The sequence below is a fragment of the Diuraphis noxia genome, unplaced genomic scaffold, assembly GCF_037042655.1.
Source record: "Diuraphis noxia isolate RWA-SAM2 unplaced genomic scaffold, SU_Dnox_SAM2 contig0002, whole genome shotgun sequence".
NCBI lineage: Eukaryota > Metazoa > Arthropoda > Insecta > Hemiptera > Aphididae > Diuraphis > Diuraphis noxia.
Window position 1 is genome coordinate 48162415 of NW_028301712.1, and position 13568 is coordinate 48175982.

The 13568-nt window shown below is 28.7% G+C and overlaps 1 protein-coding gene across 1 annotated transcript; it reads left to right on the forward strand.

The window, feature by feature from the left end:
• Positions 1 to 423: 423 nt before the first annotated feature.
• On the forward strand, positions 424 to 12589 carry LOC107166777 (acetylcholine receptor subunit beta-like 2). The gene is made up of 11 exons (XM_015515567.2): positions 424 to 586; positions 2128 to 2273; positions 2354 to 2508; positions 3631 to 3811; positions 5183 to 5339; positions 7819 to 7946; positions 8562 to 8737; positions 8832 to 8984; positions 9143 to 9249; positions 9487 to 9590; positions 12248 to 12589. Exons 1-11 carry the CDS (start codon positions 523 to 525, stop codon positions 12473 to 12475), a joined length of 1599 nt encoding a protein of 532 aa, XP_015371053.1. The 5' UTR covers positions 424 to 522; the 3' UTR covers positions 12476 to 12589.
• Positions 12590 to 13568: the final 979 nt, after the last annotated feature.

Consider the following 13568-nt stretch of genomic DNA (forward strand, 5'->3'; position numbering starts at 1 on the left):
ACACAAGAATATATTATAGCAAATTAAGTGAATTTAATTTATAAACATTTAATATCACTATATTATAAATTTTAATAATATTATGGACATTCAACTTTAATATAAACCGTGAAATATGGCTGATGTATGTAGCATAATATGGATCAAAACAAATTTAATCCGTTCAATATAATATAACATTGTTTAAGTTTAATTTTAATATTATGTTTTCGTCTGCATAGGACTTCGGGATCGAATTTTGACCACGCAATAATGATAATATAGTGCAGGGATGGGCAACTCAAGAAGTATAATAGAAACGAACGTAACGAAATGTCGTTGAGGGTCGCGGTGTGGGTCCGTGCGAATTTTCCATGGAAAACGGGGTGGAAGCTGCGGACGAGAGGGCGTGGTTATTGATTTTCTACAGCAATGCGCGAAAAGTGCTTCCAGCTGACGTGATATGTGAGTTGGTCTTCACTATTCGTACGAGTCTTGTGAATTTCCTATACAGTGTTTTACTAGTCTTCAAACGGCGTCAAAATGAATATTTTATTTATCCTCCCGTTACTATTGCCTCTCAGCTATTGTGAATTCGCATTAAACAGTAAGTAAAACATTGATATTATTCTCACACCCATATATGTGTGTATATATTATATAAACAAATGAGACCTGTATACTGTTAAACTTGATTCGTTTATAGACGTAAATATGTGCACAGACGACAAATACACCGGTAGTGTGATGTTTATAAACCAGTATATTATAATATAATATAGCTTATAGAGAGGATTTATAAACCATTTAAATATTTTAGAGTTCACCAATCGTTAAATCCATTACTTTGATCCTTTAACTGCTTAATTTATGTTCTGTAGCAATTATATGTTATTATTTTATTTGTGCTACTCTGCAGCCCGTCCATTGATATTCTTCCAATTTCACACGTGGTATATTTATATGCAATTAATATATTTCGTCTTATCATAACAAAGTAACATATTTAAGATTTGGGCATTCAGATATGTATATTTACGTATTATTATGTATACTTCGATTTGTGTTGGTATGCATATAAACGAGTTTGATGATAAATTGATAACGTTAAGCCTGCAATAGTTTTAAATTTTAAGTAACGAGTGTATAATAATATATTACAGCTAATACAACTAATAATAATAATAATATTCAAGCGAAATCGATTGTCGTTCGTTACATTATTATTGAAGGGTTAGTGAAACCTTATCTCGTTACACGTTTGCCACAGAAGCATTTTTTATGCAATTTCGCTATCCGCCTAGACATTTAGCCTATTTCAAGTCAGAAAAATAATACAAATGAAATGTTTTGTTTAACAAATTGTAATTATAATGTAAATTGTTTATTCATTTTTTATACTCGTACCGATGGACAAGAATTAAAAATATTATATATATCTACGTATTTTACATAATCATAAATAATACAAAATGTTTCATTTTTAATTCAAATAGACATTTAAGTAAATGTCTAGGTGGAAAGTGAAACTGCATAAAAATTAAATTCTTTGACTATTAGCCAAGGCATTTAGTAAAATGTCTAATTTAACTATTACGATATATACACTATATAAAACATAAAATGTATACTAAATAAATATAGGTACCTTTAATCTAAGTATAAAGTCTATGATTTAATGCATAAATATTATAATCCAACCATATAGATGCAATTTAAAACTTTGACTTATTGAAGCTAGACATTTTTCTCTAATGAAACAGATCAGTGAACGCTTTGCCTTCATGAGCCACTGGATTTTGCATACTGCCATCAAACAATATAATAAACCGTATTTTTTGGATGAGGTAAATATTGAGTATTGAAGTTTTCCAACCCCAAAAATCGAATTTAAATTCGATTAAATTAAAAATTAATAGAATAATCGAGGGATCTCTATTATTAAAATGGTATTAAATTGTAGGCATATACTTATTGCATTTATTTTAATTGTTGTCGTTAAACGGTGCAAATTAAAATGATATTGTTTCTGGCAATTAATTGGTTTTCGTGTATTCAAATAGTTTAATTAATATTCGATTAATCAATGAGTCTATATTGTTTTATGAATTGCTTTACATTATAAATTAATTTTTAATTTGTAATTAGGTACAAAATTCGAAGGAAACCCTTACAAAAAACATTTGTTCGATGACCTTCTAAGCAACTACAATCGGTTGATCAGACCAGTACAAAACCATTCGGAGAACTTGACCGTTTGGATGGGATTAAAACTCACTCAGCTAACCGAAATGGTAATGGGTGCGACGATGGACAGTAATATAGTTAATTAATCATGTTGTGTATTTCAACACATTTTTCGTTTTTGTCTTAGAATCTCAAAAGTCAAGTGATGACAACGAGTGTGTGGTTGATCCAGAAATGGTTCGACTGCAATTTGAAATGGGATCCCAAAGACTACGGTGGCTTAGACAAGTTATACGTGCCTTCGGATCATATTTGGTTGCCCGACATAGTTTTGTTCAACAAGTAAAAATCGTTTACTTAATATTATATTATTTAATTCGTAAACATCAACGAAATTATATTATAATGATGTGCTAAAAATAACTTTGCACTATTTATCGTGGTTTATAAATCTTCATAAATAATTTTTTAGTCTTGTAATTTATTACGGCAATTGTTGCCAACGACCACACATAGACGTCTAGTCACCTAACCACAAACCAATCGTGGGTTGATAATAATATTTCGTTGACATTTGCTGTTTATAGTGTGTAAGTGTGTTCACAATATTTATACTGAAAATTCCAATCAAAATCCACATAGTAATTTGTGAATAACTGTGTAATGGAGGAGTACAGAATAAAATATGTATATAATTTTCATATATGCTATCGTATGATATGTATTTATATTTTCTATTGTTTATTTATTACGGAATGTTAGTTTGTCCTTGGATTTGTTTTTGTATATCAAGCTGTATATTAAACAGATTGTAAGTAACTATATTAGTAAATTATGAAGAAAATGTATATTCATTTTAATGCTACTACCTAAATTTGTCTCAACATAAAATTATACTACAATTTTATAGAAGTAATTACAATTATTACTGTATTATACATTTATACGGCTAAAACTATAGTAATATGTTTGAATAACATAAGTCCTAATTTGCTCTGGTGGGTGACGAGTATACCTAACCCTACAATAATTGATTTTTACATAATTACATAATATTAATTACCTATAATTTTATCAAAATGCGTTCGATTTAATATAATAAATATCATAAGTTAATCAAATGATCCAATTATGATGATAATTAGGTACTTTTTTTACCAGATATATTTAAATAGGTATATTATAGCGCACGCATTTATGTACGAATTTCGAGCGTAAGTGTGAAAGTGAGATTAATGTTTGTGTACCTCTATTAGATTATTGTTAAATATAAAATAATTATTAGGTATGCTATGTAAGTACGTAAACATGGTATATAAGTGGAGGTGGATTAAAAGCTGAGTAACAACGGATGATAAACAGTTATTACGATTTTACTCGTAAATCCGAGAAATTGAGAACTAACTAATAAAATTAAAAGTTTTATAAATTGATAAATAAATATTTTATATCTTTACTGCGCAGTGCCGACGGAAACTACGAAGTAACCCTGATGACAAAAGCGGTGCTCAAGTATACCGGCGAAGTATTATGGTCACCTCCAGCCATTTACAAATCGTATTGCGAAATAAACGTTCTATACTTTCCGTTTGACGAACAGAACTGTTATATGATGTTTGGTTCGTGGACGTACAACGGAAATCAGGTAGATGATCAATAATGTTTAAATTTTCACTATATTATTAAATCTCAGCTGATGCCGGTCTGGCTAATATAATTGTGTCCCTGGCACAACAATTTTCAACGGGCCCCTCTTAACAAAAAAAATAAATGCCTTTTGTCTAGGTTATTTTATTTTCCTCACACAAATAATATCAAAATACTATAACTAAAGTTTAATTTCATAAGCATGGTATTAATTATTATTGGATAGAATTATTTATGTTAAATTTACTTAAGTTAAAATAAATAAAATTATGTATAAGTACAGCTTTTTTAAAATATAATTTCACAGTTTGACAAAGTGAACTGCAGTAACTGTAATTCGACAGAGCAGTTTTTTTTAAATTTTTGTGAAATTGGTTTTTGGATTTTTTAAAAATTTTAAAATAGCCATTTTTTAGTTATATCATATATGTATATGATATGAAGAAAACACTAATTTTAAAATATTTTGAATTTTGAATGAATGAAATCAATTTATATTTAAAAAAAAAAAACAATATTATATTATTGTAAAATTGTACGGTTTCAACAATTTTATAAGCTTGCTTATTTATAATCCAACAGGTAATAAATAACATACTAACATAGTACTCATTGATGATGTATGCATTTTTTTTTAATTGTTTATATAACACTGTTCAATCCATCTCCATCATTAATTGAACAAGTCAACCTTATTGGACCACGATTTTTGTTAAAAATTTGTCGTGTCGCTGAAAAAAAAAATACCTACACATTTTTTGATTATATAGTTTTAATTTTGTCACAAAAATCATCTATAAAATTATTGACCTATACATAGAAAACATGGTGGATATATATTGAACAATATTATAATAAAAAAATAAAAAATACTACATATAATTTCAACGACTAGCTTGTTATTTATTACCTATTGAATTAGCATTAGTTATGACTATTAAGAGTGTGAAAACCATGCATTTTATAGTTAAGTAATATTATATGCTTTTTTTTTTTTTTTTTTTTTTAAATAAAAATCGCTTAATTCAACCATTTATTTGAAATTGTTTTCATCTCTACATCATAAATCAATAATTACAAAATGGCTATTTCAGAATTTACTATTTAGGCTTCTTGTCACAGTATTATTAATATAAGATTATTTATTAACTATTAAATATTACATTAAAAAAATCGTGAGAATACTGAGAATCGAGCGAGTAAACTTATTTTTTTCCTATTTGGCTAGAACTCGGGCTTCCAATTTATAAAAATATCTAAGGATCCCGGGTGATCGACGAGTAGCCTAGCCCCGGCCAGACCACCACTAATTCCAACTGACAAGTTAGATTAACCGTACTTACCCTTTTGCTATATAAATAATATACAGGTAGACTTGAGGCACATTGATCAATCGCAAGGCAAAAACCGCGTGGACGTTGGCATCGATCTGAGCGAATTCTATCTATCTGTGGAATGGGATTTACTCGAAGTCCCTGCGGTCAGGAACGAAGAGTTTTATTCTTGTTGCTCAGAATCGTATACAGGTGAGTTGAAACATTTTAAACGTTATCGAATTTTTTCTCGCAAGCCTTGCTGCACTTGTGAATATTATCAAAAACGCGATGACATTATTTTTTATTATTTATATATTATATGCATATACGACTCCTATATTATGATTTATACCGTAAAATATGTATTGCAGACATAATTTTATGTATCTACTATATTATGTATGCATATTTTTATCCTATGACGATTCGTGTATATGGTTATGACTTATGACTTTATGAGTTATATATTTATATATTTATGACATATGGCAAGTCGTTTGGACAAATGATTACTGTACACCTAATACCTATATACGATATATCTATGTATTTAATATTGTGCACAGCTTGCGCCAAGACAACATATAAGGTAGGCACCTATACTGGCTATACTATATTTGAGAAACATTAAGTTAGGTAGGTATATTATATTTGTATGTAAAATATAATACAACTATAATAATATGAACATATACTGAATAAACCTTTTATCTATGTATGTATAAGTAATATATTATAATAATATTATGCCTTGCATCGTAAACGGAATAATACGTGATTAAACGTTCAACATTAAGAACAACTTTCGCTGTCCGAACAAAACAGTTAGGTACCAATATTGCAGTAGTTTTCGTTGGAGTCTTAGTCTTATATTTTATCATTGGCCAATTAACCTTAAATGGATAAAATATATTTAATTTTAAAGAGTAATATTGTGCCATCAATAATGGCTGTGCGTTTTTTTTATCAGTAGTACCTATGCCAACGTCAACAGAAAGTATAGGACGTAAAAAATATATACACAACATTGTCTAGAGTCTAGACAAAAAATAATAATAATAATATGTATAGGTAAATAATAATATCATATTTGAACTTTACAGGTAAATAAATATTAATAATATGTTAGGTTCTGCACCGACTGAATTAATATAATAAATCTGTGTTTACGGAACAATGTATAATATGTATAATATTATGTAGACCTTAAAATTACATGTTTTATTTTTTAATATACGATACAAAATATCTCATTTTATTATCACGAATTATTATATTTTATGACGTCCTAATATTTTGGTAAAAGCTTGATTATTATGACCAATGCGTCATCATGATAATTTAATGACATTTTTGGTGTAGGTTGGCGTATTGACGTACAGTTGGGCAGGAGATTAAATTGATAAACTTATTATCAATTATTTTCAATAATCACGTACTGTTTGAAACAAATATACATGATTTTGATAAAGCAAGAAACCAATACTATATAGATAGAGAGTATAATTTTATTATATTCAATGAGTTTAAATACTTATGTATTTCATTGTTTGGTTTTTAACTAAGGAATGATAAATGATTGCATTTCTTTATTGGCTATATTATACCTATAACAATATTAATATTTCCAGTTGTCGTATTAAAGTAAAACTCAATACCGATGTACAGTAAAACAGCATGAATAGGTTCGTGTTATAATCAGCTAAAAATTAATCTAAATATTTTAAAAACTTCATTATATATACCTACTATGTAGTAAGTAATAAGTTACTTATACGTAATGGTGAAAAGCCTCTTCTGAAATTACCATTTTTTTAAATTACAAAATAAAACTTGTAGTATAATGTAAAATGTTCAAGCTTTTTTTATTAGAACACATACATTTTTTCAAACATTTAAAATAAAAATGTTAAAAATTAGAAAATTTCAAATGTACATATTATATAGAGATTAAAATTTTTCTTGATATTTTGACTATAATTTACAAAAATAAGTTTTTTTTATATCCTAGATTTTATTACATACGTATATGTATATCTATAATGGCATATGGCACAGTTAAAAAGTTTATTTTTAATTTACTAGGTACGCCTCAATAATACCTATATATCATAAATATTTCAGTTATTAAATAAGATTGACATCGTAGCTACTATCACTCATTCTACACAGGGCTGGATTTGTAATATATATGGAGGCACTTTTATCGGGCAGCAGATGCTTGGTGCATCTAAAAGCCGGGATACTAAAAACAAAAAAAATTAAAACTTTTTGAACTTCGGTTTAGGAAATTTATGGAAATAACAATTCCCAAAAATAAATATTGATTTGTATTTATATAATTTGTGCTGAAAAATAAATATTTCAAAATGTCACGTAACAACAGAATGGTATATTGTAGCGTCCAGCAAACACAAAATATACTAAATTTTACTCTTCAAATTATTTAGGTTTAATAAAATTAATATAATATTTCTAGCATTAAATTAATTTTAAAATTTGTGGTACTCGAATATCAGTATTTCTGATTTCAAACTTAAAATAAACATTTTGACCTTTTTGATGTGAATGCAATACTTGCGTATTAAATTAATTCTGGGACACAAGTATGGTATATGGATCATCTCAATGTACCAACTAATTTAAAATTGTTTCCAGAAACCATATTTCTAATGTAAGAATTTTTCAGACATAACTTTCAACATAAAGATGCGACGGAAGACTTTGTTTTACACGGTTAATCTGATCATTCCGTGTGTCGGACTAACATTCATGACGGTATTGGTGTTCTATTTACCGTCTGACTCTGGGGAAAAGGTAATAAAAATAAATAAATACGTTTAACTGAAGCGTATTTGCCGCAATTTTAGAAGAAAAAAATGTTTGAAATCAAAAATATCATATTGGATTATCGAAATCGCTATTATACCTGTATACATTTTATACGGCACATCAACTATGGTCACATTCTGGGAACTTTTTTGTATAAATCATGAATTCTTAACTTAATAAGACCGTTTAAAATGATATAAATTCAATATTAATTAAATAAGCAAAACATATCATATATTTAATATAATTTTGCCAATTTTGGTAATTGGTATATTGGATATAAATAATGCTTTATCCTAGGATTTACCAAATCTCGTTTGTAAAAGTCCGAACTACAAAAATCATTCGTGGTTTGACCAAACGATATTGTGTATCCTAGGTTTAACCGGTATTCGTACTTTTACCGTAACATATATACAATGCATTACTGTTAGCAAATAACAATAAATAATAATATATATAGTACACGAAGAAATGTATTTAATTTTGTATAGAGTAAAATTTTACGGATATTCAGTTAAATATATTAAAAATAACTTACCCTTAATACCGCCGCGAAAGATCACTGATACAACAATTTGGTCTTTTTATATAATTCAGGTGACTCTGTGCAGTAACATACTAGTGTCGTTGACTGTGTTCTTCTTGCTGCTAGCCGAGATCATCCCCCCGACGTCTCTGGCCGTTCCACTCCTCGGAAAGTACTTGTTGTTTACCATGGTTCTAGTGTCCATGTCGATCGGCATGACCGTGGTCGTGTTAAACATCCATTTCCGGTAAGCGTGCGTTTTCCGCGAATAGGTGTCATCGCTCTATATATTATATTACGTCAGGAAGTGCCGTTTTAACTAAATCGAATCGCTTATAAAGGTCACCATCAACCCATACCCTGTCGCCTTGGGTAAGAACTGTGTTTCTGCACATGATGCCACAGATACTCATGATGCGCCGACCACCGTATTCGCTGATGACCAACGACGGATTCCAAAGCTCACCGGGTTACTTCAACGAACTGGACTACAGGTATCTGGTCCACTCACAGATTTTACACGCTGTTAGACATAATATATACTTAGTTATTTTTTTAAAACATTTTAATCGATAATATCATTGCGAATACGCAGTCCCATGTTTAGACTATAGTCATTACTTATTATACGATAATGTATTATAATTCACAGTCGAGACAGCATAAGCGATAGCGGTGGAACCGAACAGAAACCTCCATCTCTGACCCAGAGACACTGGTCCTTCAAAAAAATTCAATCGGTACAGCCTCACAATTATCGTAAGTCATTATTCAATAATTTAATGAATATATTAAATAGTATAGCTACCGATACCTGTAGTTTTATTTATTTATTTCTCAGTATTTGTGAAAATTATTTATAAATACTACGTAATATGGCATAGATATTATTTTATAATTATTTAGTCTATTATATATTATAAACGTAGTACCTATATGCTCATTATATTATTATGACATGTATTCGACTAATGAAGAATAATTATATTTCTTTAGCGGAGAATGTAATGCCAAAGACAATGTCCCCAGATCTACTCAAGGCTTTACAAGGGGTCTGTTATATTGCTCAACATATCAAAGACGCAGACAAAGATAAAGAGGTAAATTGATAGCATATAATAATCAAATATTAATTTAATTATACATTGTATAATATTCAAATAGGTTAATGGTTTTTATTAATTTCAAGTTGTTTAATGTTGGTATAATAGGTATAGACACGTGAATTGAATATTAATATTTATAATATTATGTATGTAAGTGCAATAATACAAATAACTGTGTAGGACGTGTAATATACCTATAATATAAATTTAAAAAGATTAAAACAATTATTGACATCAATATTATTATTACCCCTTTTAATTTATCTTAATTCTACCTACCTACAAAATAAAAATATAAATATAAACCAGCAATTATTAAATTCTTAAGACCATAATATTCATAAAAGTAATGAAAATTTTTATGATTCAAACCAATAAGTTATGTAGTTAATCACATTCCGATTCCACTTTGCCTATATTTAATTTATTATTGTTTAATTCAAATTTGATAATTATTCTTAATGTATTCGAATCGTACAAGTACATTGTCTTAAACAAAAAAATTCTTTTATATGAAATTTAGCCGTGTAATATTTATATTCATATTTATTATTAACCATAAAAAAATAATGTAGGTATATACAAATAAAAGAACTCTATATCACATTATTTCAGTTATTGAAATAGTACTTATGTAATTTTATAATTTCGTATTTTATTTCAAACAAAATTATTTATTTGACCATTAAAACAAATTATACGATTTTTGAATTTAAATTGATTTGGTTATAACTTATAACATTTACTGGTTCTAATGTTTATTTATTTTTTAAATATGCAGACAAGCTCGAGTACCTAATTAATTTAAATTTCTTGTTTTTAAATTTAAAAACAAATCAGTTATAACCATTTAATGGTGAAATAAATGTATATAATATATGTAATTGTTATAAAAAAAAAAACACCACTAGATATATAAAGGTTGATTGAAAACTGTTGAGTGCAAATTTATAAACATAATGGCTTATAACATCATAATTATTATAACCGGATCCAATGTATTTAAAAAAAATATGTTAGAACATTCGCAGAAATTTCAAAAGTATTATCAAAAATTTATAATATGCATATATAACGTTTATAGTCTTTAATGTTTATAGGCATAATATAAAAAATTTGGAAAATGATAAATTTTTTAAAATAAAATTTACGAAATATAAAGTATTTCAATCATTTTTTAAATTAATTTATTATAAGATAATTTAAATGACAGTAATAGGTAAGAATAAGAAATTATAAGTTTAGACGTTTAGTATTTTACACATGTAGGTAACAATTCAGAAAATTATAAATTTATCAACTCATCATGTTACAACATGTTACAACATGTTACAACATGTTACAAAATGTTACAACATGTAATAATTCTTCGAGCAAAATTTAAATTTATTTTTTCATGTCTATACAACAAACAACCTGTTTGCAACAATCTAGAATTATAAAATTTCTAAATTCTATTTTTGATTGAATATGCAACAAAAAGAGGAATTAAGAATACAGAATCTATACATCATAAAATGTCAACATATTATTTTATCAGAGTCATTATAAATTAAAGTGTATAAGTAGAAAAATTCAAAAATATGGGCATTTATTTGAAAATCCTGGTCCTAAAGTTATAACATACTCGTATAATATCAAGTGGCGAATTATCAACGCATTCAATACAATTTTATAATGATTAATGCGGCAAAAGACATAAACGCCAAAATGTATATTGACATTTTTTTTATAAAATTCGGCCCGACATATTAAATTTATATTGATTTGAATGTATATTATAATTTAACTATTTATTATTGAACATTTTTATAGTATTATATATTATATAATACAATCTTTTATAAGATAGACATTTTTAAATAACTACTTATATAAAATATTAATTTTAGCGCGTATAATATATCATTTTTGCAACTTTGGCACTTATGTTATGTATTGGGTATAACAGGTATCCAATATTAGATTGGCGTTAATGTCCTACGAATTTTGGCGCAAATGATAGGTCTGTTTTGTACCTTTGGCGCTTATGTCATATAGCCGATTAATGCCAATACAAACGAGGATAAAAACAATAAACACACAGTCCATAGTCAGTGACTCTTAAACCTCCATGCCCACATTAATATCCAATCGCAGTATATTATTTTGAACTAAAATGTTTACAAAATACGCTATGCATACCTACACATAACAGGCGTTGATCGAATTGATGATGTTGATATTGAGAATTAACGGAGACGCATCTCGTCAACATTTTTACATCGATTTATTCCATCTCCGTAGATAGGTAGTTGATTATTTTAAAGTGTCACTAGCAATAATAAATGTTTACAACTCAGAGATCAATATACAATGTACACAATATATAATATTGTGATGTGTCTTTATAGTGTTTTATTGCTAAAATATGTATATATATATATATATGTATTACATACTATGCTTATAAGTGTTTTAATATTTTCTGAATATTTCCTGGCTATCTGAAACTCAGATGGATTTCAGTGCCGGAGTATTAAAGTTCGTACATATTTTTTGGGCCGGAGATAAACAAACATAGCAGACGAATATATAACATTATTTCTCGTGTGATTTACACAACCTTATGCGTATAATAATTGTAGTATATAACAATATTATAATTTCAGGTGATCGAGGACTGGAAGTACGTTTCGATGGTGTTCGACCGGTTCTTCCTGTGGGTGTTCACTCTGGCCTGTATAGTGGGCACGTGCGCCATAATATTCCAGGCACCATCGCTGTACGACCAACGGCAACCCATTGACTTCCAGCTGTCCAGCATACCCCGACGCCGAAGCAACCTGGCACTGCCACACGAAATCGACTTTTACGAACGCACTTACGGTGGCGACTAGAGTACCTAACTATTTTATTTTATATATAATATATATCCGTTGAAATCCCGCTGCAGGCTCATTATAATAATATATGTACATAATTGAATACATTAAACTTATATACGTAGATAACACACACTTGTTTATATAGGTACACCGAATAAACGATATATACAGTGAAATCTCTGAGTACCGGACACTATCGATCGCTAAAATGTTGTCCGCTATTAGGTGTCTGTTTTCAGAGGGTTCAGGTTATAGGAAGTTTGTATTTGGTTCTCAAGAATAAACCCGCTTTTTGGAAGTGCCTCTATTTAGAGATGACCATTAGTTAATATAGGTAAGGTACATCCGTCACACTCGCAAATTTAAATGATCGAGCTACCTGTTAGTACCGTGTGGTAGCGCCGCTTATCAAACGCGCCGACTGGTACATTGGTGCAACTATAGAAGAGTAAAAGGAGGGGGGAAAGCTTTGAACCCCCTCCCTCCACAACGAGAAACCCTGCAGACCCCAAGTGATTTGGAATTTTTGAATTCTGTCATGCAGGTTACGGGAGACTAACACGAATAATATTATCGTGCAGGAAAAAAGATAATGCTATAATAATTATATTTAAATTAATATCGTTTCGACGAAATATCACCATAATTTGCATATTTTATTATATTTTAAATTTTTGTTAATATGGAACGCTACGCATGTCCTATCCGTTACATATATATATACACACAATGAGTTATCTAAACGCGTCTGTATGCGTTTAACAAAATATAATATTGATACGTGTGAAAAAAAATGTTTCATCTCCTTCAGAGCCCCGTGGACGTGGTATCTTTAAATAGTTTTGACTTGAGCACGCGTCGCGGCATGATTTTTATTTGTTTTCTTTTTGCATGTCCGTGACTTTCGTAAATCGTTTCCAATCAGGCACTCTAAAAAACCAGTCAAAGCACACGTGTGCACTATATTATAGTTGTGTTCTATAGTCTACACAGTATACGTCATTATACAATATTAAAATAATTATTTAGAGCAATGAGCGGAATCCGCAACGTGCAGTCTGCACATATTAAATATACGTTACATCTTAGACGTAGGTACGAACTA